Raw genomic sequence first — 24,179 nt, 5'->3', positions numbered from 1 at the left:
TGGTGATATCAGTCAAATATTGGAAAGCAGTAAAAATATGGCCTGAACTTGGGCTGCCTGTACTGAAAGGGGAATTTTTGACAAGTTTCCTCACAGACTGAAGTTAGCCAAGTTCAGATTGGGCACAATACTTAAAATACAGGTAAAAGTAGGTAGTTACTTGGGGAAAGAAGATCCCAGAATGTCATATGGTGTCATTATGCAGTCTTCAGAAAGATATTCCACTCCTGGCATAAATTGATGGCTTATGAACTTGAGAGCAGTTTAAGTGGTTGTGACACTGCAGTTACTAGAGTGTTTATTCCTTTGAGGCTGGAATAATTTATCCCAGCAGTCTCTTCAGGCTTTAATTTGTAGAAATTGGTTTCTGAAGAAGGAAGGCACTGCAGAAGAGCGTCACGGGGGGAACTGCAGCAAGACACAAACTTTTTTATAGCATAGCTCTAGGTAAAGCTTTGTGAACATGGAACACAAATGCTACTCTTGTGTTTCTTCCAGGCTTACACACTGAACATGACAGCTGTACAAATGGCCAGCGGTCATATAACCTGACTCTGCTGATGCTTTGTATCAAATTTTAATGTGTGAACCACTTTTGTGGGACAATACTGAGAAATGCTGCTTTTTCTAAATTTTCTGTAACTTCCTATAAGCCCCATAACTTATGATTTCTTATCTGAACATTTTTCTTGTATAAAATAACTGTTTTTTGTTCTTTTCCGCAGAGCCTAATTTACTGAGTGGTACTGCTCACAGTGTGAATAAAAGAGGTGTGAAGAGAAGAGATCTTGACATTGAGGAGCTGAGAGAGATCCTGTCTCCACTTTTACCTTTTGTCCGCATAGAGCACATCTTACCCATGAGCAGTGAAGTACTGAGTGATGCAGTAAGTCAGTCATCTCGTACAAGTATCATCTCTGATTTCTTTGTATGTTGGATTCTACAGAAGTCTATGCAAGGTTACATGGATTTTTGCGTTTTTTTTGTACTTCAGATCTGTCAGAAAACTAAAACAAAAAATAACAACAACAAAAAAAACAGTGGTGTAGGGATTCTTTCAAGTTCTTTCTTTTAAGTAAAACATTAAATTTTGTCTCCATTCTTCAAGATGAAGAGAGGCCTGATTAGTACTCCTCCTTCAGACATGCTACCAACATCAGAAGGTGGAAAGTCGAATGCCTGGCTGAGACAAAAAAATGCTGGAATATATGTGCGGCCGAGACTGTTCTCACCGTATGTGGAGGAAGCTAAGGTAATAATCATCAATATTTGGCTGTTGTTACACTGAAGTCATCAGGGGGTTCTGTAAACAGGGAAAAATTCGGTGTGTTTTGTCTTTCTTTGCATGTACTGGCCTAAAATACTAACATTTTCAATTTAACAAGACTTACAAGTTTGGTCATCAGGCTCAAGTCTGTAGAACTGATCAGAAAAATTTCAACAAAATATTTTTTTGTCGAAATTGAAATGTTTGCGAGACAGATCTTGATGAAATTCCACCGGAAACAAAGCAGCGTTCTGAGGGAAACCTCCCTGGTTTCCAGCCAGTTTGCCGGCCCAGCTCCTCGGCAGCCCACCTGGCAGGCGGATGGCAAGGTGAGAGCCTGAGAGTCCCAGTCTGTAGATAGTCAGCAATCTTGGTGCCAGGTCTTTCAGGCTCCCCAGCTCCCACTAGAGCTGGGTGGAGAACCTCTATTCCACTGGGCAGAGGACTCCAGTAATTCGTTTTGTTGTTTGAATCAGAACCAGAATTCTTTCGGTCCTGTGCAAAGTGGAATAAATACATTGTGTCCAACTTGATTACAGTCCTTTGTGTAGTGGATTCCTTATTCAATATCTTGTATGAGGACTGTAAAACTGAAGAGCCCGTGCGGTATTCTGTTTGACAGGATGGGACCTTTATAGATGGCCTGCTAATTATTTGAAGCAATTCTATCTTAGGTCAGGAGCTTGTGAGTCCCAGCTGTGCAGGTGACTGCCAAACAATAGGGTAAGGTGAAGCTGTGCACATCCACGTTGCCTGGAAACTCTGAACACTGCTTTCAGATCTCTCACCCTGTGCTTAAGACAAAAATACCTTCTAAAGCTTGAATGGTGACATCCTCTTTGTGGAGAGGGGAGAAAGAATTATTTTGCATTTTGAGCACAGATGAGAGAGCACCAGGTGGCACAAAAGGAAGAAAGGAGAACTAGCCAGTTAAAAACTTAGCTTTGTACCTTGGACTGTTAAAACTAACAGATGTTTAAAAAATGTGTAATAAAAACGTTGACGCTCAGTTTTCAAGTGTGTGTTATGGGAATGCTTTAGCAATAATCTTCAAGTTCATTCTACATGTTTTTTTGGTCAGGAGTCTGACTTGTTTCTGTTAGCATTGTGTTTTGCTGTTATTTTTCTAAGAAGCATAATTTGTTGTTTAAGCTTAGGGGAATTATTCTTGTTTACTATCTGGTAACTGTTCTTACTCGTTTTGATTACTGAGAAGTGCAAAAACTTCAGATAAGTGACTTCTAATTTATTTCCCTCTGTTCACCTTATTTTTGAAAAACAAGGTTAAATAAGAGTCTTATTTAAAGATGTGCACAAATCCCGTTGTCTTGTTTAAAACATCACAGGGAAACACATCTCATTTTCAAGGTTCTGTCTTTCAGTGGTACAGAGAATTGAGCATTTAAATTTGCCTTGAGAAGAATACTTTCATTTTGACATATACGAATTAAAGCAGCTTCCCAAACTTTATTCACCAGCCTACGGTTAGCTTTGAAAAGCCAGTGCTAATAGTGACTGGAAACTAGAGTAGAAAATGGTGTGGATGTGTCAAATACTGTTTGGGACCTGCTTTAGACACGTGGCCTTGGAGCTGTGCTTGCAGCAGCTCTAGGTGGCCTTGGGGTAGTGCTTACAGAAGGTCCTGGTGGATGTGTGCAGTGCCTTCACGAGGGCTCTAATGGCTGTCGTTGCAGTCAGTACTGGATGAGATGATGGTGGAACAAACCGATCTCGTTCGTTTGCGGATGGTCCGAATGTCCAATGTGCCAGATACCCTTTACATGGTAAACAACGCGGTGCCGCAGTGCTGTCACATGATTACCCACCAGCAAGTTAGCACTAACCAGTCCAGTCCTCCTTCAGTCATAGCCAATGAAATCCCAGGTAAGGCTGCTAGATCGCTGGTAACTCTGCTTGCTCTCCTGTGAGTGGTTGGGGCCTTTGGAACAGGGGAAAATGAATGTGTGAATACTGTGATCTCCTCAGAGAGGAGTACTTCTATAGTTTGTTTCTTTCCACTCAGCAGTAGTGTTTCTGAATTGATCTGCTCTGAGATGATTTATTATGCCATCCATGTACATTTTGTAAGAAGGTGAGCTACGGAAGGAGTAGTACATCTACCTGCTTTGGCTCAGCAATTTGAAAAACCTTGGACTAGATAAATTTACTGTAGAATGTTTGCTGGACCCTGGCTCTCTGTTCTCGGAGTGGTTGGTTATCAGTTTTATACCAGCCCTCCAAGATGGATAAGATTCAGAAGGGTGTAAAATTGCTGAATATCTTCTAAAATCAAAAAGGTAGGTGGACCATAACCTGTAGAACAGTCAACTTGACTCAGTTTTCCAGAAAAGATATTGAAGGTAGGCATTCAGAATGCATTTTTTTTTATTGGTTTACCAAATCTACTTGAGCTTTTAAGTCAAACCAACTTAATTCCTTGTGCAAAAGAGTAAATTTTCTTACGTGGATGTGTAGGTACTTTAGGTTACTTGGTGTTGACACTCACAGGAAAGACAGAGTCATTGTGATACATTGTCGTTTATCTATTTGGTCTTTCAGTGTCAAACTGAAAGAGTGTATGGAGTGGGATTGCCAAAGTATCTTTCTGTGTGTAGTTAGTAACTTAACATGCATTTTCATCTGTGAACTGCCAATTGAATTGGAAGAAGTGATTTGGACAAGGTTTTGCTGGATCTTGATTTCTGGAGAAGCTGACAAAGGAAATGAGTTCTCAGAAGTCTCCAGCATTTTGCAGAAGTTCTTGTGGTCAGAAAAAAATCTGACTCTGGGGGCAATGATGCATCTTGGCCAATCGGAAACTCCACTGCAGTTTGATTCCATACAATGTAATATTTAGGAATTATTGTCAGCCCTTAGATTTGAGCTGTGAGCCCAGCCAGTAGCTGGAGCATAAAGATTGTCACGTATCTGCCTGCTTTGCTTTGTTCTCTGATTATGCGAAAGATTTGATTGTTTTGCCAGTTCTTTGAGGCAGGAGGGATAGATGAGAGCCGATTTGAGAAGCTTCAGGCATGTCCCAGACCCTTAACTTGTACAGGAGTCTGTCCTTGAAGCACAGATGCTGCATGGGAGCTCTTGACGGAAGAACCAAGCATCATCAGCTCTGTGCCTCTTGGTCTGGGCTCTGGGGACATGAGCTGCTTTGCAGTTTAGGCATTCTCCATCTGTTGCTTGCATCTTGCTTGTACTGCTGCTGGCTGACTTTATTTGCGTAAGTAAAGGACATTGGCAGCTTGTCCTGGTACTTCTGTTGCAACGCTACTCTGAGTTCAAACTCTGCTGAAGGTTGAATGGGTTCTACAGGTCATTGCTTTTGCTGTAGTATTTTCCATTTTCATTTTCATGTAATTTTCATGTATATGTAATATCCCTTCTGTATGTTTCACGTGAATAATTGTTTAAAAAAACAAAAACACAACAACACAATAAGCCACCACCAATAATAACAACAAAAAAAGCACAAACAAAACCTCCTAAGTTATCATTTTTAATGATAAACTTAGATGATTTTTATGCCCAGTAATATGGAGAACCAATTAGACTTCCCTAAAATCCTTATGTTTATTTTTCAGTGTTTGTAAAATGTTGGGTGTAGCTAACGTCTGAGTGCCAAGCCAGGATTTTTAAGAACAGTTGAAGTGTATGGAGCATAAAGTAAAAGACACATTTACAAGCCATGAAGACTAGATAGAATTGATACTTTTTTCATAGTACAGGAACTCAGTTTGGAAGGGAAAAAGTAAACTTGTACTGCTTACATCTATTACATGCAGCAATGTGAACTTTGTGAAATTGGGAGCAGTTGTAGATCTGTGGTGTTGGGTTTTTCCCTTCTATGTAACACAAATGTCTTTTCACACTGTTTTTGCTGCCTCATCTGCTTAGTTTTTATGAGTTTTCTCTATGGACATATGGTCACAGTGCTGGGTAGCCCCTGTAAAGCTGGTAACAGGTCAAATGACAGGACTTATTTATTCAGAGGTCTGGACTTGTGTTCTTTCTTGATAGGCACATTTTTTTCCTGAGGATGGAAAGACCACAAAGAAATACAATTTGTCATCAAACAGCAGTGAAGAGTGGCATGAGAAAGTTTAGCAGCAGCATAAATACCCCCCAAATTATATATGATTTCCTTTTGGAAAGGTTTTGTTTAATGATTTCAATATGTCTGCATAAAACATCATCATTTAACAGGTTTATGTTGGCATAGTTGTGTAATTATTTTTTTCAAATGCTCTTTCTGTAGTTACATACTGATATTGTGGTCTTGTGATTACAGAATTCCACTAGAAGTATAAAGAATGCCAAAAAAAAAAAAATCAGAGAATTCTTGGCCTGTAGTATTCATGAGGGAGCAGTCAGTTGTTGTTTGATATCCTTCCCCTACCTCAAATCATAAAATTCCTGCATTATGAGGGTAGAAAGAAGGCTATATTTGTGGTTCACTCCAGCAGAAGCTGGAAAAATGGTGTACATTTTGTATGATGTGTACATATTCCATAACGATGATCCAAGTTGAACTGTGCTTGGCGGAATGTTTTTCTTTAAAAAGGAAAAAAAGACAAGCTTAGTCATCCTAGAGTTCCTTCACAGTTAAATCTAACCAGTGTCTCACGGTTATTAAAGTAATCTGTTATCCCCAATTTTGTTCTCTGCCGTCCCACCAGTTCCCAATCTGCTTGTTGTAAAGGAGATGATCAAACGGCTGCAGGAGCTTCGTCATACTGAGCAGGTGCAGAGAGCGTATGCTCTCAATTGTGGAGAGGGTGCCACAGTCAGTTATGAGATTCAGATTCGTGTGCTGCGGGAATTTGGACTTTCTGATGCTGCTGCTGAACTTCTGCAGGTATGGGAAGTTGCTCTAGTAAGATCACAAATTATTTGATTCAGAATCTGTTCTGATTACAAGTTGACTTGAATGTATAACCTGCAATAAGAGAGCTACTTTGTGTGTGTGGACAACATCTTGATGCTGTAAAATAACTCTAACTTCAGAGCCATCCAGGTGCAAATTACAGTGAGACTGTTGTGCTCAGTGATACGATTTCATAAATGTGCAGGTACAATCTATAAATATTTTTCTCAAAGGTTGTTGCCATTCAGGCTGTTCCTACTGCCACAGATCCTGGAAGCAAAGTCAAATCTCGTATTTAAAGTAGATTGAGATTAAAGGGTTGTTCTTAAGTAGGATAAAAAGTGTTAATGTACACTGCCTACTTCTTCAAGGAAGCACCATGAGTACTTGCCTCATTTCTTATTAACTGAAGGCTCTGAGAAGCTATTTTCTAGGAAAAGACAGACTTGGCATTCTTCTCCTTGTTTGGAACTATGTGATGAAATGTTACAGAATTTTAGTTTATTGCTCTGCTTCCAGATACTTGGCAAACAGTTTCTGTGTGATAGCTTCAGCGTGCAAGTGATGATGTTCACATGTCAGTGGTTTGCTGCTCCTTCTTGAGATTCTGTATTTGCCACTTGTCTTTAGTTTTTGTGAACTTGAATCATTAAGGTGTGAAAAGATGAATTTCTAAAAAGAATGGTATGATTTATCTGACTCTGTAAATGGTGTATAATCAGAGTGAACAACATGAATGGTTTGCATTCTTGATAATCAAAAGGCAGTTCTTGAGACTAGTCAAAGCATTACTAGAGGATTAGATTGATCTCTTCTGGAATCAGGAGAAAACAGCTTAAGTGATTCCGTAGATCTGCATAGAACGTGTCAGGATTGGGCAAATGCAAGTGCCACTTCTGTTTGTTGCTATGAAGCAAACTGCATTTGTTGGTCAGCTTTTTCATGTAGTGGATCTGATGCCACTTGCCTTTTTTAAACATAACAAATAATCCATGGTAGCTGTAATTGCCTCGAGCTTTGAGGTTTCCTGTGGCAAAACTGCTTGGTACAGCACTAGTAGATTGAGTTCTTATGTGTGTCAGTTCCAGAGCTTTTTCTGGATGGCTTCCTGCTTCTGCCACTGATGTTTTTCTTCCTTTGCAGAATCCTCACAAATTCTTTCCTGATGAGCGCTTTGGGGACGAAAGCCCACTCCTGACTATGAGACAGTCTGGACGATGTCGCGTGAACAGCACTCCTACTGCAGAAACCCTGTTTACAGAACTGGACTCTTTTGTGGCCTTCCATCCACCATTGCCCCCTCCTCCACCTCCATACCACCCACCAGCAACTCCTATTCACAACCAGTTCAAAGTGGGCTGGAAACAAAGGGTGCCAAGTCAACATCCCTCCCGGTCCTTTTCTTACCCATGTAATCATTCGCTGTTCCACTCCCGAACAGCTCCCAAAGCTGCACCTCCTGTCTACTTGCCCAGTGTGAAAGCAGCCCCCCCTGATTGCACTAACACTACAGGCCTGGGGAGACAAACTGTGGCTGCAGCAGCAGCAGTGATGGCAGCCGAGAAGCAAGCAGTAAGTATTATATTTTCTCCTCCCTATCCCTGGCAGTTCAAAGTAGCTTGTTGAGAGGAGGTGGAGAGAGTTCACACAATGTTGTCACTTAGTCAAAACAGCTGCATCTGTGCTGGTGAGGACCAAAGTCTTCTGCATCTGAAGTGTCATCTGTGGAAGACTGAGTGCTCCAAGGGCAGGAGTGATTTTGGAGGGGCAAAGAGGGCTTGTAAAGCTTCTGAAATAACATTGTTTGCTCCATGTGAACTTCTGTAGAGGACTGTATGCTGTAATTCAGAGGTAGAAATAGTGAGAATATTTTGGCTATTCACAGATAAGCAGCCCCAAACTAAATAGGTGTGTGGGAATCTGTGGAGATTGTGAAGGACTTGCATATGTAGAAAGCATTTAAAAATGAGTAGGCAATCAGAAATTGGTAACTGTGGATACAGAGAAGTTTGTTAGAGCATAATTGCTGAATTATAATACTATGCAATAGTAATACAATGAAAACAGTTAACTATCTCAGATACTGAACTGAGAGTTTTGAAGTTATAGGTAGAAATAAAAATTTGTGAATTCATTTCTTCAGTGAGAAAACTATTGTGGTGCATTGTTCTCTCGTAGTGAAAGCTTGTTCTCTAAATCTGGATTAGATCAGGCGTTCTGAATGGAAGCATGAATTTATTTTTTCTTTAGCAATCGTTTTCAATATATTGCACCCCTATATTTTAGAGTATTTATAGTTTAAAATATTTAACTTCAACTTAGATATTTTTTTGTTCACAGGTTTAATTAGTTGCATAGGCATCTTTTTTGGAGGGGTGGGCGCAATACAGACTTCAGTGAGGAAGTCGTATAGTGATGTTGCTGTGAGAGCTGATGTAAACTTGAGTATGTTCATCAATAGCTTAGAGGAGAAAGGAGTCAAAGAAGAGGTTATCTTAAGCTAGCAGAAGGGTGGAGTTTGGAAAATGTGTTCTTTAAACAGTGTAGAAAAACTAATAATAATAATAATGGTCTAGGCAAAGGTAGATTAAGGAAATGTAACTTTGAATTACTGGAACTGTCCTAACTAGTTTGTTTGGTTTTTGCTGCTTCATTTTTGTGGACCACTTTCTTTTTCTTTTCCAGTGCACTCAGCCCTTGCTAAATGAACTGATGCCAGATATTGCAATGGGGGTGTCAGCCATGTCTTTAAAAGACAGAAGACTGCCAGAGCTGACTGTCGATACAGAGCTAAGCCAGACGGTTACAGAGGTAGGGCCTGGTCCACCCCAGCACATTTCGTGTATTCAGAGCAGACACATGCCTACTTCTCGAAAGAAACATGCAATAGAGCAAAAAATAGATGCTCGAGAAAATCAGCAGGAATATCCTGACTTCTATGACTTCTCTAATGCTGCGTGCAGACCTTCCACTCCAGCACCAAACAGGCACAGTCCTTTGCCTTCACAAGGCATATATTATGGCCCAGATTTGTATAGCCACAATAAGGCATCACCGAGTGGCTTAAAGCCAGCTTATCTACCTTCCCAGATATCTCCTAAAAAGCAAGAGGATTCTAGGAGGGAATACCTGATCTCCCAGGATGGGCATCAACACAGACAAAAGAATGAGCCAATACACCTCGATGTCTTAGAACAACCTCCCCAGCGACTGGACTTGGCATTGGCTACCCAGGAAAATACTGGCAATGGCCCAGTTCACATCAGGGGAAGAACAAAAATGGAAACTGACTTAACGTATGGGCTAACCTCCAACAGACCTTCTCACTCTGCATACACCTCTGAAATGCAAGAAGAGAGAGCCAGTAGGAGAATGGCAGACGATGAACCATTGGAACATGGAACACAGAGAAGTGCGGATTTGGAAAGGGAAGATGCAGTGAGCAGAGGAAGGAGGTCTCCAAACAAACCAGACTTCCTGTATAAAAAATCTGCCCTATGAAAGCAACCTCCACTATTTCTCTGTGCCTAAGAGTTGTAAACTTCCCATTCTTTGCAACTTTTGGCCTGACTTCTGTCAGACAAATTCATTCATGCCAGCAGATAAATTCACTTTCATTCTTTTATTTTGTACATACATTGCTTTACACAGATGGCATGCTATCAGATTTAATGCTGCTTCTGGTTTTATTTTGTGAGAAACCATTTTTTTCTTAGCAAATTTAATTAAGCCTTTAAAAAAAAACCTGGTACCTTTTTCTACAACCTGGTAGCCTTTTGCACCTGTACATCTATTTTAGTGTATTAGTTTTGTACTAATCTGTTGAACTTTATTGTCACATTTAAAGGACTGTATTTTCATACTTTTTGCATTTTTCCTTTCACCTGCCACTTCCCTGTGTGCACTGAGCTGCACATTATGAAATGTATTTTCTTATGAGATAGCAACAACGTGTTTATTTTTTAATTATAGGAATTCCAAAGAACAGCACATCAAAACACTACGTTTTTAGTTAAATTTTTTTCTCTAGATCTGAAATCTTCCTGATTTTTATGACTACAGCAAGAATCCAGTCTAATGTTTTGTTTGAAAGGTTCTGGCAGCTGGTCTTACTTACCTTATAGCAAGTTCACCCCAAGAACTATACATGAGATTTCAGGTAACCAAGGTGATATTTAGGAGTCTAAATACCAGTAAAATTCACCAGGATCTGATTCTGTTTTCTTTGTGGTTCACACTTAACTGCAGAGAATTTGGTCAGCCAAGAGCACTTATTAGCCAGGCTAGAGTTGTTTATTTGACCACACAGAAATGAATCTAGAAATACTGTAAAAGGGAGAGTAATAACCTGTTCTTCCAGCTGCTCCCTACCTGAGAGGAAGTGAAGAGAGGAGTTGAGGATTCACGCTAAATCCTGGTTTGTCAGTAAGTCAAGGCATAGTATCCTGTGCTGTTGCCTGAATAGTAACTCTCCAGTTGAGAGGGTTCTCTCTCCACCAGAGGTGCTGAGGTGACTGCTCATTGCCTTGCTTTCTCCTGCCTATGATTTTAAAAAAGGGCTTCACTCTTAGAGACGTTGTTCAGTGTTCCTTATCTGATCTGAAGTATTGCTGACTTGTAATTGCCACTGTTCTGTGAAAAAAAAATCATAGTGAAGAGTAACTACTCTAACATTAAGTGTGAAGTTTTAGCACTCTTAAATTACATTTCTCATCCCCTTACCTTGCTTTTTGTTTTTAAAGAACAGAAATGAGATTCATCTCATACTATCATATAAAGAAGGAAGGATTTGGGGCTGGCTCCCTCCTACTGGGTTGAGATTCACCAATGCAGCTGTGTGACAGTTGTAGTTCAGTGTGTTCTCCTTAGTACTTACTGTTCAGTTCTTCCCGTGGCTTCATTGCATGTAGGGTAGGGATCTGGTGCCACTGCAGTGTAGTGATTACTGGTGAAGACCTGATTGGTGCGAGTTTTTTTTAATTTTATTTATATTTTTAATGCATCTTCTATAGTGAGGAATTTCCCATTAGCTGAAAACATTAACCCGAAGTATGACCTAATAACTACATCAAGATTAATCAAGGTTAGGCTGCTTCCTGCCTAACCAGCTCAAAGTGCTTAATACTATTCAGAGAAATCTTGTTGCAGTCTTGTTTTACTGTTAACTGATGGCAGTTTTTCTTACACATCTTGTTTTATTACAGTTTGAAAGGCTTGCCAGCCACAAAACAATTTTACTGAAATATGTTGAATATTGCATTCCAGAATTACCAGATAGCTTCTAGAGAAATGAAGACGTGGGGTTCTGAGCCAATAACTTCTAATGCCCCCTCTATATGTTTGCCTTCTGCTTCTATGAAAGCTCTGCAGATGCTCTTTTTGAGGTACAGCCCTGAAAGGCACTGTGTAGGGTTGGAGGAGAGACATAGCTGAACTGTGCAGGTCATGTAATGTTTTGTGGGTGAGTAGAGATGGGCTTTTTTCCTCCATTAGCCTCTTTTGAACCATTTTTTAAACTGCAGTTGAAATGAGTGCTGACCTCATCACCAGTGCATATTACCTCTGTGGGGCTGCTGTGTAGAATACTGTTAAATGTCAGAAGGTGCTGGGGGGAGCAGTGCTCCTGTGGTTAAGGACTGAGGCTCACTGGTTTTATTCTGAAGGCTGAGCACAGTGCTGTCTTACTTTGTAGCTCTAAGCAGACACTTTGGTCTCGTGCTCCTGAACACTAGAAGCATTAACTTTCATCACATAACAGAACCTGAAACTCACTGCGTGTGTGTCATACATACGTTGTATCTTGACTGCTAAAACATCCTAGTAAGTTTTCTGAGGACAGCTGTCCTGAATAACTTATTTTCACCTAGAGTTCATAAATACGCTTTTGAAAGACACTACTTTGACCAAGAGTAGCTTGTGGCACTGTGTGCCTGGGCTGAGGAGAGGCTGAAATCTACTCTTAACTCCCAAGCTTGAAATTGTGGATGCACGGCTGATGCAGACCGAGAAGTTTTGAGGCTATGATGTGAGGAAAGTAATAGATTAGTTTGGCTTTGGAATCAGCTGTGAGAAATGCCTTTCTGGAATGGAAGACAGCTCTGCATTTTAGAATACAAAACTGTTTCTGAAGTCTCAGAGGCTGAACAGTATTAAGGAGAGAATAAAGTATTTAAAAGTAGGTGCAGAAGAAAAGGCGAGTCCTTTCGAGGCCAAAAAGACAATCAGGCCAAAAAGACAATCTGTTTTCACTTGTATATTTTGAGTTAGGAAGGAGGTAGCAGCTAATGGTGGCTGTTCTTAAGTTGAGAAAAAGGATTTGTCCAATTACTGGAATTGTTTTTGTAGTCCAGGGTGGAATTTCCTACCTAGTTGGGGGGGGGGAGGGGAGCAGACCGTCTTTCTCCTTTTCATGGAAGCACCAATCAGAAGCTCGTTCTCCTGTATTTTGCTCTCAGAACACACATACCTATGCTACCTGCTTCTTGTTGTTCTCTTTCTACTGAAACTTTGGTGCAAAAGCTCCTTGTTTACATGAAGCACTTTCTGATTAGGCTGGAAATTAACATGTTTTCCTCCTACAAATCTGGTGGAGGTTGTGGATTCGTGACTGTACGTTGCTTTAGGATAGAGGTATGAACATTAAGCTTTCTTAGATGAGGGTGATTTGTGTTCCTTATTCTACTAAACAGAGAGCTCAGACTTTCATGTAGTGAGCAACATGCAAAAACTTCTTTCCGCTTTCCCTGACCCTTTCCTCTTTTCCTTAATATATGGACAAATAATTCCTGAAACAGATTCTTCCTTTGAAATGTTTTATTGTTACCGTAGTTGTGTGTTAATAACTGCTGTGTTGATGGGCAGTTTCTTGTTATATTTTTCATTTCTGAAAGCTAAGGCTGTGGCCACCCTTACTTATAAGCCTTGGTTTTTGGGTCCCAGAATGTCCCAAACGTTTGTCTTTATGCGTTTCTTTGGTTTGGGGTTTTCTGAAAGCATACACGTGCTGTTTGAGGCACCGTTATTTCTTCTAATGATTATATGCTTCTATGGTAGAGGTGGTGCTGAGCTCTGCTAAAAGCAGGGGACAGCTGAGATAAAACTGTAAGACCGTATTTGGGTTTTCTGTGATTCTCTGTATTCTGGGAGGCAGCCTTTGCCTTCTGCAGCGTCACAGTTCTGTTTCTTGTCCTTGTGTTGTTACTGGTATAAAGTCAAGTGCCTTCAATGCTAAAGGCTCAGAAAAACTTTCTTAAACTGACTTCATATCCTATGCAAGTGTTTTTTTCTACGACCTGCATAACCAGTACTTTGTAAAACTTGTTTACGCTTCAATTGTACATAGTGTTTTTTAAGAAAAAATAGTATTTTTATTTAGGTACCTCCAAACTTGAATTCTAGTCTTGTGTGATACATTGTAAAACAATACATTTCTCTTTTGAGTACCATTGCAGTTGTAAAAAGGTTTTCACTGGTTCTATTTTTCTACTGTTGCTGAGAAGCATGTAACACTGACTTTATCCTACGTATAGTTGGCATTTCAAATAAATGGCTTGTATAGAACGTGCTTGTGTGGCTTCTTAACATTAGGCACTGATCTGGGGGTTTTTGAGCCTGCCTGTTGCTGTGATTCTGAACCTGCTGACTCCTGGGCTCAGGGAAAGGCACTGATCCAGAAGGTGCCCTGTCACAGGAAAGGCTCTTAAGAAAAACAAGGTCTGACTGTCCTGGAAAAAAGTTACACGGCCATTGAACGAGGATATGATACAAAGCACTGTAAAAAGTGGAATTTAAAATTAGTGGCATCTTTCAAGACATGGCAGAAAAAAAAAAAGCACTTTAGTGAGATATTTCAGCAAGCTCTTCTGGCTAGAGCTTAATTGTCTGTGACTGTTCGCTATCAGTGGTAACAGGACTATTCATAGGCAAGGCAGCCAGACTTAGCCCTTGTTTTAGAAGATGTTTATTTTCGTAGAGCCAAAGACTAATTGAATACACAGCATTCTTCTCTTGAATTGCAGTTATCCCCTGTCAGCTGGATCTTCATTAAATCTGTTTCACAGGAAGAACTATATTTTACTCCTTCAAAGAGATGACAAGTTTTAGAAGCATGTCATGCAGCAGGTGAAAACGCTGACTACGCTCTTTGATGTACAACTGACATACTTTGGGTTAAGTCCTGGCATAAAAGGAATGGGGGGAGAAAAGTACTGTGTGATCTCAAATACTAATTGACATCCTCCTCCTCCTTCCCAGCAGGATGAGTTTTATGAGCAACTTCCTAAACCTGCATTTCATTGTTGCAGGTGTTGTGTTCACAACAGCAGCTGAACTTCACAGAAGACCTTGAGGGCACCTTTTGGAAGAACGTGCACCTGGATTAAAAGTCTGTAAGGGAAATTGTCTACTGCAGTGCCCAAGTACTTGATGATCACTTCAGGTAATCTCTGCTAACTTAGTGTAGGCTGATGCCAAAAATGGGCAATGCCTGGCTTCAGTCTTGACTTTGTGTGAGACTAGAGCTGTAGTATCTCATTGTTCCAACTTACAAAGATCCTGTAACTGAACTGGCTTTAATTTCTTGAGCACGGTGAATGCTGGGACTGAGTCTTGCTGTAGTATCACCTGTGGCATGGTAGCTGTTGCTGTGTTTTGCGTTGAAATATATATACATATATATATGCTAGAGGGAGAATAGCATGTTTTTCAAAATGCAGGGTTTCAGTTCAGGGTGATCTGAACTCACAGATGAAAGTGAGGACAGCCCTTGCCTCTGTCCTTCTGCCCCCACCTCTGTTTACATGTAACTCATTACAGAAGCAGAGGACAGTTTCACTGTTGTTTTCTCCTGCTTAAAAAATGTATGTCCTCACACAGAGAACTGGGTCAGAACTGGAAGCAAAGCTCTAAGAACAGCAGGTTTGGCTCGGCCCAAGCTGACTCAGCTTCCCACAGGGTCTCAGCCATATGGTTGACATAACAACCACTCTTGTGGTGTTTGGCTGGGTTATGGATGAGCGTGGAACATCATAGCTGCATTTCAAAAAACAAGACTGTGCAGACAGAACACTCAATTTTTACGTACTTTAATTAGATATGCAGTTATAAGTCCTGTAACAGTTGCTACAAAAAAGCACGTACAATACTCAGAGTTAAATTTAAAAGCAACTATCATTTTGCATGAAAACAAACTCATTAACTGAGCCTTTGTTAGAACTAGCTTATGTAAATGTCAAAAACAATAGGGCAAATGATAAATGCCTGATATTCTTCTAAAAACTCTCATTAATGATGAAGCAGAATAGTACCCCAAACAAGTCTTCCAATTACAGAAAGCAAAAGTTTAGAAATTAGAGCTTTCCTAAAGCAGGATTTTGGTTTTGTGAGTATAGAAAACAAAAGCCCTACATTAGGCTCAAAATAACTTACGAAAAAGCAAAACTTAATTGCAGTTAATGAAATTCTTAAAAAGTCAGTGAAACATCTCCTGTTCCTTGATTATCACAGTGATTACAAAAAGATCCATCCCCCTTATGCTGTACAAAACACCAGGATGCCGCAGTGTCTCCAGGAACAATCTAATGTAGCAGAGTTTTTAAAATCAAAGCTAGTTAAAGTGATCTGACAGCACCCCCCTGCTGCTTATTTTGTCATCTAGTACCTCTTCCTCAACAGTTTCTATTTTAGTGAGCAGATAAAAATCTGTGACACGTTGTTGCATGTAAAACATCACCACACGATATCAGAAACAAGATTTTGAGTTTATAAAAACGGATACAACGTTCTGCTGCATAGACTGACCCACGATTCCTCACTTCTCACCTCCATAGGCAGTACCTCCACGGCAGCGAGCACGCAGAAGTACAGCGCTACTTCGTGCACATGATCTGAACCAAGTTCTAGAATGCATTTCACCAACCGTGATCAAAACCAACAGACACCGTAACTCGGGCCTGCTTTACTTTACGTGGAGACGTGCCTCCCTGTGTGTAGTAAACAGAAGCTTATTTTGCACGGGGAGCATCTGCTAGAATCACCACAACCAGAAGAGGTGATACAGAACTTTTCAAAGCGGGCAAGCAATGCACTCCAGTCTTGGAAAACAGACTGCATACAATGCCCGTATTCTAGGATGCTGTAGAGCTATAGGTGCTAAAAGTAAAATACTTCACAGGAGAAGAGGAATAAACAGTGGCACAATGTTCTTTCAGCAAGCAACCCTCCTCCTGGAGATGAGGCCAGCTCTCAAAGAACATCAGTGATGAAATCCATACAAATGCAATGTACCTGTTAAGAACACGTTATGCGCTACAAGAGAAGGAAATGAGACAAAATGAAGGTGGAGGCAGTTTCTTGGATAGTTGGATTTTGAGGAGAAGCCAAGTACTAAAAACGTCTCTTCTTTCGCATTGTTTCCCCAGCTGTCCTTTCAGCCTCAAATCTCCTAACTGCAGTAGTACTGCATCCTATTAGTCCGTCGTCTTTTCCGTGACTGAAATTCTTCAAAGAAGTGCTGAATGTCTTCTCTTTTAACAACCTTGGGGAAACAACAGGAAACCCGAGTTGTGGTACAATGGTTCTTACATGTATTCCATAGGTAATGCACAAAGCATTTAGAAGTATTTTTAAATCTCTGATTCAACTATAGTGAAATAGCTTTCCTGTCTTACCCAAAGGAAATGACTGATGCCTGAGTTCCAGCTTAAGAGAATACCAAGAGGGAAATTAGTTTCCCAAATGTAAAACAAGCACAGGGAGCAAAACTTTTCGCATTTTTAATTGTTTGGCTACTTGCTTTTATGATGAAAATAATTAACACAAAGCAACAATTGACAAGCTCACTTCACACACTCTGTAACTAAGTGGTGGTTTAACAAATATGTAGCTTCATATGGAGTTTCAAAATGCTTTTGTTAATAATGGCATACAACTTCTTCAAGGAAAACCACCTACGAAGTTATTGTAAGACACCTATTATTGTCAGCAATGTTAAAGAAACAAGATTGTCAAATGCCAATTGGATCAGGACTGTCCAGTCTCTACTGCATTAACCAGCAACTCCACGAAACAGAAGAAAACCACTACAGCGTAGCACAGCAGTAGCTGAAAACCTTCAACAATATTTTAAAACACCATTTCTGTTACCCAGTTCTTCAAATTCTGCAAGCTGCAGCTTACCGTTCCCTCATCTGCAAATCTCCTGAGATAGTCAGTCAGTTCTGTCTTTAGGTCGTTGTATTCTGGATGGAGAAGTGAAGAGAACAAACAAGATACACAGACTTAGTTCACGCCTGGTTCAGTAGGACAGCCTGTTGCACTTCCTGACCTTAGATTTACTTGAGAAATCTAGACTTGAACTGGGTTAGAAGTTTCAGCAAAAATCAAAGAATGAAACAACTTTGGGTAAACAAGAGATGTCTGATAGCTGATCTGCCTGGCCTCTGAGGTCTCTGTTCAGGCGGCCTTCAGAGAAATGGGCTGGAATTCAATATGCTGTGTTGAACAGATCCCAAGATCCAGCCTTCACCATAGCTTCTCCCAGACACCAAGACATGGCCAAAACAACAGAGTAAAGGGAAAAGAAGCCAAAAAGCAGAATTGTAAATTATTGTTTAGATGTTCACGTCAGAAGACATCACCATCACTACCCTACCCAAGATGTTAAACTGTGAAGTTTCCATGCCATCTACTTCCTTAATGTAAGTTACAACAACCCCCAGAGATGACAGACTTTTCTATAGTTACACTGACTGAGGTTTGCAATCTGTCATAGTCTTCTACGTGTTGATTTCAGACTAATTTCAAAGTAAACTGCACATCCAATACTGATCGCAGATGGTAAAACTGACTACTTTCATATTTACCACAGATGAGTTCTACTTGCTGGACTCTGTTCATGCTGTTAAGGGTGTCCATCAAAGGGTCTCTTCTGTCTGTTTCTTGATCGCTGGTGCCTTTGTTTTCATAAGCCAAGACAGTGTCACATTCGTCAGTCAGGAACTGGACTTCGAGCTCTGAATACATTTTCTGGAGAATAATGGAAAATTTACTTTTGCACTACAGAACTTCTCATACACCGATGCTCTCCCCTACACCTTTTTGCATTCAGTATCACAAATAACACCAGAAAGAATAAAAAATTATGTTCTATATCATGCATTTTGGCCATTTCCTCATGATGACTTCCAAAACAAAAGTGGCTTGGAGTTGCAAAGGAAATACAGATGTTTAGAAGCTCCTCTATACTGTGTTAGTTCTCGTGTGGGTCTGGTGTGTTTATGTCACGGGGAGGGACTTTATGTGCTTATAATGCAGCATAAGGACATTCTCAGTCTTCTATCTGCAAGCTTCTCTTCAAAGCTTCTGTGGGAGCCCCTTCCTGCCTCTCCCAACTTCAGTGATTACCATGAAAGCAGGATACGTACCAAACAGTCTCCACAAGTGCATAATTTGCTTCTCCAGTTTGATGGCCAAAAGGTGGCGGTATCTTTTTTTAAAACCTGCTTGCTTTGGAGCTCTTTCAGCTTGCAGCCTGATTCTTCACTCTTCACACCTACCTGAATTGAAAAACATTACTCAGTGCTCTGCAATTTCAAACACACACTGTTCTTTCCAGCACACCATTTTCCTTATACAAGACTTTTCTTTTGTCTTTGACACAATTTCATTCACACAAGGTTTCTGATGTAGTTTAGAAGTTCCCCCTGGATGCACAACTGTTCTTCAGAAACTTAAAGCACAAGCCATAGGTTTTAAAGAAATCTGAGCTGGATTGTTGTGAAAATGCAATTACAATGCATAACACCACTTCATTGTAACAAACTCAGAATTTGCCTCACAGTAAAGGCAAAAAGGCTGACCACATGGGATGCATCTACCCTATTCGCAAAGAAATCTTGCACCCTTATCTCTTGTATAGGCAAATTCTGTAGCTTGGGCTGTGACCCACTGAGACCACGGCTGTAGTGTCAGCAACTGAAGAGGAACACAGCAATTAGCTAGAAAACGTTCACCTGCTCACTGATCCTCTAGAGGAAGAGGTGAGTTTTGCTTCATGTACCATGAGTACAAAGATGAACAGGACAGAAAAGGCAGCACAATTTACCTCTGGACAAGCAGACCCAGTGCTAGTGGATGGCTCATTAATCTGCTCCGTTTGCTTTTCTTCCTTTATTTCTTGGTGTTCTGGTCTGCTTTCTTTTTTTATTTCTTTCATTTGCTCTTCAGTTTCCTCAACATTCAGGACAATCCCTTCATCTTCAAGAGAGTTTGCTTTGGTCAAAGGAGGAACTAGAAGATAAACAAGCGCAGAAGCAAAAATAACAGTGACTTTCTGGCATGGTATTTCAGATAGCTCTGTACTGAAATGCTTGTGCTTCTTAGCACTCCTTGAACGTTATCACAGGTTCAGTAGCTATCACACATTTTTTGCTGACTGACCTTAAACAGTGTAATGTCATTCATCAACAAAGCACAAGAAAGACTTATTAGTGAAATATCATCTCTATACTCTTAATTTTCTTCACCTGCAAACTGTGAAGCATAGGCCCACAGGAAATGGCAGTGTTTCATGCAGGCTTGACACACCATTTCATGGAAGTCTCCGCTGTCAGGAGGTACCGCACCGAGATGCTGTTGAAAAGAAACAAGCATGCAGCACTTGAATGTTTGCTGCAAATGAACAGATTCAGCTCTAGCTTTAGATGAAGAAAAATAACTGCCAACACATTTTCAGCACAAGCATACGCTGTCCCAATAATTCTGCAACAAATATCAGCATAACAAAGACTGAAAAGTGTTTATCAGGTGTCAGGAGAAAAAAAAAAAGTCAATAAATAAACCGTTCTGTCTTTGCTTATGGGCCTCTGTTTGCAGTCCCGTATGCCTTCTGCTTCCCCAGAAATCTCAGTTCTATCTCAGTTCTAAACATTGTTTTTCTAAACACTGTCCTAAGCACAGCTTATTAAGATACCTACCACACACTTCAAGCACCTACATAACTTTATGATTCCTTCCCTGTACGTATTCTAACTTTTCCTACTGTTCACACACTGGAATTGAGAAGAACCGCGTCTCAAATCTCTCCATAAACCTCTAAGAAATGGTTAAGCAATCAAAAGCACCACCTGCTTTCTTTTGAAAAGCATTCTTACAAAGCTCACAGTATGCATCTTAATATTCTTAATAGGTACATTTATAGAAAAGAATGCTGTGGTTTAACATCTACAGCAACTATAATTGAAGCCAATCGTCCTTTTTTTTTTCTTTTTTTCCCCTTTGATCCTGTAACTTCAAACGTTTTACTTTCTAACAAGCCAGTATGGAATTTCTCCTGAAGGGAGAAGAGACTGAAGGAAGCCCTCATGCTCACAATTTAAGTGGGACACTCACCCAAGTGCTTCGCTGCTCCTGACAGATTTTCCTGAAGTCTGTAATCAGGCACCAACAGTGCCGTTTGTTCCTTGCTATTTTAAGTAACTACAGTTTAAAAGCATTCTTCTGATTGACCTACTGAGGTAGGTGATGGTATGTCTCAGCAAGAAGCTTCTTATCACTGATTCTAATTATTAGAATTTTCTAATTAATGAGACTGATACAGAAGTCATTGTTTTATTCTGCGGAAGGAACCCTGAAATCAGTAGTGCTCTTGCTAATGGCTTTTGTCTGGAGGGAAGAGCAGTGCAAGATTTAATATTCCCCTACATTAAATGAAAAGAAACATCCCAGAGCATACATAATATTCTTTAAAGAATCACAGCAAAACTTCCCAAGTAAAAATTAACATACGGACTTACCTACGCTAATTTATTTCTATGCAAATTCTGCTACTTATAGTTTCCTTACCCTTCCGTGGAACCAGTCTTCACACACTATGCACTGGATCATTTCATCTGGGATCTGGATGGATGGTCACTTTATTAGCATAAACATCAACCTTCAGAATCTTCCCCAAGCCTCACACAACAGCCCTGTGCAGAGCAAACTGCATTTCCATCCTCACCCACCCGCAGTGAGCTGCCATTAATGAGCAGTTCTAGTCAGTTCACTTCCCTGAAGTTAAAAAGCGTGTGTAATTTGTCATACTGACAAGCCTATGGAACTCTCAGTTACTATTACAAAACTTGTTTTCCCAGTAGAACAAGGCATTCTCACAGAAAAGAGCTGAAAGAGGTTAACACGGTGTTGGTATCTTTCTTCCAGTGAACAGAAAGGCATGAGCAGGCAGCTGAGCCTGAAAAGATGCTGACAGGTGACATCTGGTTTGTGTAAGAATGCCACAATCCTGACTTAGCCATCCACAATACAGTGTAATACAAACCAATTTGTCACAGAATGGTTAATTAATGATTTCTTTAAAGACACTTCTACACTTAGAAGAGATGAGTTTATATTATCCTTTTTCCTACTTAAAAAAACATATGCCTTGCTTTACTCCCTGACTTCTCTGAGTGCCAACAGAAGTGTGTGTACATAAACCCAGTACTGTTTTCACACTGCAGACAGAGGAAGAGCTCTGGCTGCCACCAAGGAAGGCCAGTGCTGCTGCAATGGGACAGACTCCTCAGGGCAGAGCCCTGTCAGAGTGCTGCTGCAGGCAGGAGGAAGCAGATTCTGCTCTCCTTTAACACGTCTGTTTGTTCCACGCTCCAAGTGGTTCTCAAGATAATGAGAAACAAATCTTCTAAGGGAGCTGTGCAACTTTATAAGGAGGAAGTAGAGACAGCTGCAACAGCATTTCATCCCAGTGCTGGTGTGCCTTCCTTGTCTGTCTTCAAGGCATAAACATATTCTACCACTAGAAAACCATGAGAATGGAACCACTTTAGACCGCACATCACAACCAAAACTAATATGGGACAGAAAGGTTTGTAAAGCAGGATCGTCGCTCTGGCGCAGCTCAAGGACCACCCTGTGCACATTCTTTCTGCTTGAACGGCAGCTATGGAGGCTCACTGCTGGATTTTGTATTTCATACCTCATCTTCAGGATCAGGGTAAGGTCTTTTGCAAGTGCAGTACAAGCCGTAGAAATTGTCATTGTATTTATTTCCTGAATTCACTTTGCCCTTTTCCTAGAAGGAAAGGAAAAACTGTTTCAGTACACAATGCAGTGAAAAACAAGACAGAACAGCTGCACAGCCTGGAATAATCCCCGTTCCTGTTCAGCGTTACTCCTAAAACCAATCATCATGCACACAGCTTGAACATCTAAACATCACCCAGAGACATCTGTGCCGTGCAGTGAGCAGAAGATGGGGCATACAAGGAATATGAGAGGTTGCTCTGAGTTAGAGACAGGCTGGTGGTCTCACTGCCAGGTAAGCTCCTCTCAAAACACAGCTGATACATGGCCAGGGAACCTCAGAACCGCACAGAGTTGCAGCCTAATGCTGCCATATGATGTTACTGCCAATGCTTTGTGCTACCATTCTGAGAAGGAAGAAGGCAATGTGAACACCCTCCTTCCATGATGTCTGTTGCATTCTCAGATGGATGCTGATGACTGTTGAAATGCTATGACTGATTTTGGACTGATTTCACACTAAGTGAGGAAGGAAGAGCCACATGACCCACTTCATTCACTCAGAGAGTAATAGTGACGCTTTAAGACTATCACAGGTTTGCTGTAGAAATCACCTGCTGTCAGCTCCTGGCTTAAAAGCTATGGCTCTGCCCTGTTTCCACCAGACCAAACAGAGCATACACACCCACTGCTGCTTCCATGTTGTGTGCTATTGTGGAAGCTGCCCCACAAGCACCTCTCTCTCACTGCCTCCCTGAAAGGTCACCAACTGCTGGACTACCTGAAGCCACCACTATGGAAGCACAGAAGAGTTCTTCACATCCAGCCTAGACCTGGTCAGACTTGTGGCTGCAGACTCACATTTCTGGCCTCACGCTGGCTGCAGGCATGGGCGAAGAGCAGGGAGATGTCTCTGCTGCTCTCTGCACGTTTGGCCCCAGGGTCTCCAAGCAGCACTGCAGCTCTCTCCCACTCACCCAACCTGCTGCTACATGCCAGCACTATGGCCAGAGGGAGGGCACTGACCTCCTGGGGCCACCGCTCTGTCTCTGCAAAACCACCCTCCAAACTCACCGGGAGCAATTTGCACTGCAGGTTTTTGAACTTGCTGTTTCCACAGTCACAGCGAAAGTTCCTGAAAAACAAAAAACCGAGCCACAGAACGGTTTGGGCTGGAAGGAACATCAAAGCCCCCCCAGTTCCCATCCCGTGCCACGGGCTGGCTGCCCCCACCACACCAGAGTCCAGCACCCTGTCCAACCCGGCCCTGAGCAGGGCTGGGGCACCCACAGCTCTCTGCGCAGCCGTGCCAGCGCCTCAGCGTGAAGAATCCCTGCCTAACACCTAAACTTGCACCTCCCTTTCAGTTTAAAGGCGCTCTCTTTTGTCCTCTCGCTATCAGACCGCGCAAAAAGTGGCTCCCCAACCCCCCTTTACCTCCCCCCCTCTTATCGGCTCCCCTCAAGTCCTGGAAGGGAAAAAAAAACGACCTCCGCACCTCAGCGCCCAGCACACCCCCTCGCGCTCAGCACGACCCCTCAGCCCCGTGCCGGTACCTCTTGGTGTAGAGCTCGAGGAGGCGGTGGGAGCCGTGGCACTCGTAGCTGCACGCCAGGCAGATGCCGGCAGGCTCGGCTCCGGGCGGCGTGCAGGTGCTGCAGGCGTACAGCGCCTGGCGCTTCACGGCGCCCTGCGGGGACACAGCGCGATAACGGGCGGCCGGCACTGGGACGGGGGTGTGAGGGAAGGGGGTCCCGCTCCCGGCCCCGCCCGCACCTGGGAGTAGCTGCACCGCTCGTGGTCGCTGCCGCCCAGCACGGCCCGCGCCTCTTTCTCCAGCTCCTCGTTCTCCGCCAGCACCTCCGCCAGGGACACCACGGGCTCCTCCCCCGCCCCCGCGCCGCCGCCGCCCCCCGGCCCGGCTCCCTCCGCCGCCGCCGCCATGGCCGCGGACGGATGCCGAGGCGGGAAGCGCGCAGCCCGAGCGGCGGGCGGCGCCACGGCGGAAGCGGAACC

The 24,179-nt window shown here is 42.0% G+C and overlaps 2 protein-coding genes across 5 annotated transcripts in view; one reads left to right on the top strand and one right to left on the bottom strand.

The window, feature by feature from the left end:
- The window catches only part of BTBD7 (BTB domain containing 7), a 51,584-nt gene extending 37,881 nt beyond the window's left edge, over positions 1-13,703 (top strand). For 3 of the 4 annotated variants that reach the window (XM_042813362.1, XM_042813364.1, XM_042813363.1), the window contains exons 6-12: positions 726-886; positions 1,109-1,252; positions 1,483-1,596; positions 2,962-3,151; positions 5,956-6,134; positions 7,287-7,715; positions 8,829-13,703. In XM_042813362.1, coding sequence (XP_042669296.1) covers positions 726-886; positions 1,109-1,252; positions 1,483-1,596; positions 2,962-3,151; positions 5,956-6,134; positions 7,287-7,715; positions 8,829-9,644 — 2,033 coding nt within the window. In that variant the 3' untranslated portion in view covers positions 9,645-13,703. The remainder of the gene's footprint in view (positions 1-725; positions 887-1,108; positions 1,253-1,482; positions 1,597-2,961; positions 3,152-5,955; positions 6,135-7,286; positions 7,716-8,828) is intronic. The other variant, XM_042813365.1, reaches the window with a different exon arrangement.
- A 1,507-nt stretch (positions 13,704-15,210) lies between these two features.
- Positions 15,211-24,107, bottom strand: UBR7 (ubiquitin protein ligase E3 component n-recognin 7). The gene is made up of 11 exons (XM_042813366.1): positions 23,940-24,107; positions 23,720-23,853; positions 23,238-23,298; positions 22,117-22,212; positions 20,985-21,038; positions 19,667-19,772; positions 19,246-19,430; positions 18,566-18,697; positions 18,005-18,167; positions 17,319-17,380; positions 15,211-16,677 (listed from the first exon to the last, which is right to left on the bottom strand). The coding sequence occupies exons 1-11, from the start codon at positions 24,105-24,107 to the stop codon at positions 16,585-16,587; spliced, it is 1,254 nt and encodes a 417-aa protein (XP_042669300.1). The 3' UTR covers positions 15,211-16,584.
- Between the last annotated feature and the right edge of the window lie 72 nt (positions 24,108-24,179).

The sequence above is a fragment of the Centrocercus urophasianus genome, unplaced genomic scaffold (assembly GCF_019232065.1).
Source record: "Centrocercus urophasianus isolate 14NV4802_14NV808 unplaced genomic scaffold, USGS_Curo_1.0 seq_14, whole genome shotgun sequence".
Taxonomy (NCBI): Eukaryota; Metazoa; Chordata; class Aves; order Galliformes; family Phasianidae; genus Centrocercus; species Centrocercus urophasianus.
This window is presented reverse-complemented; position numbering and strand designations above follow the sequence as displayed.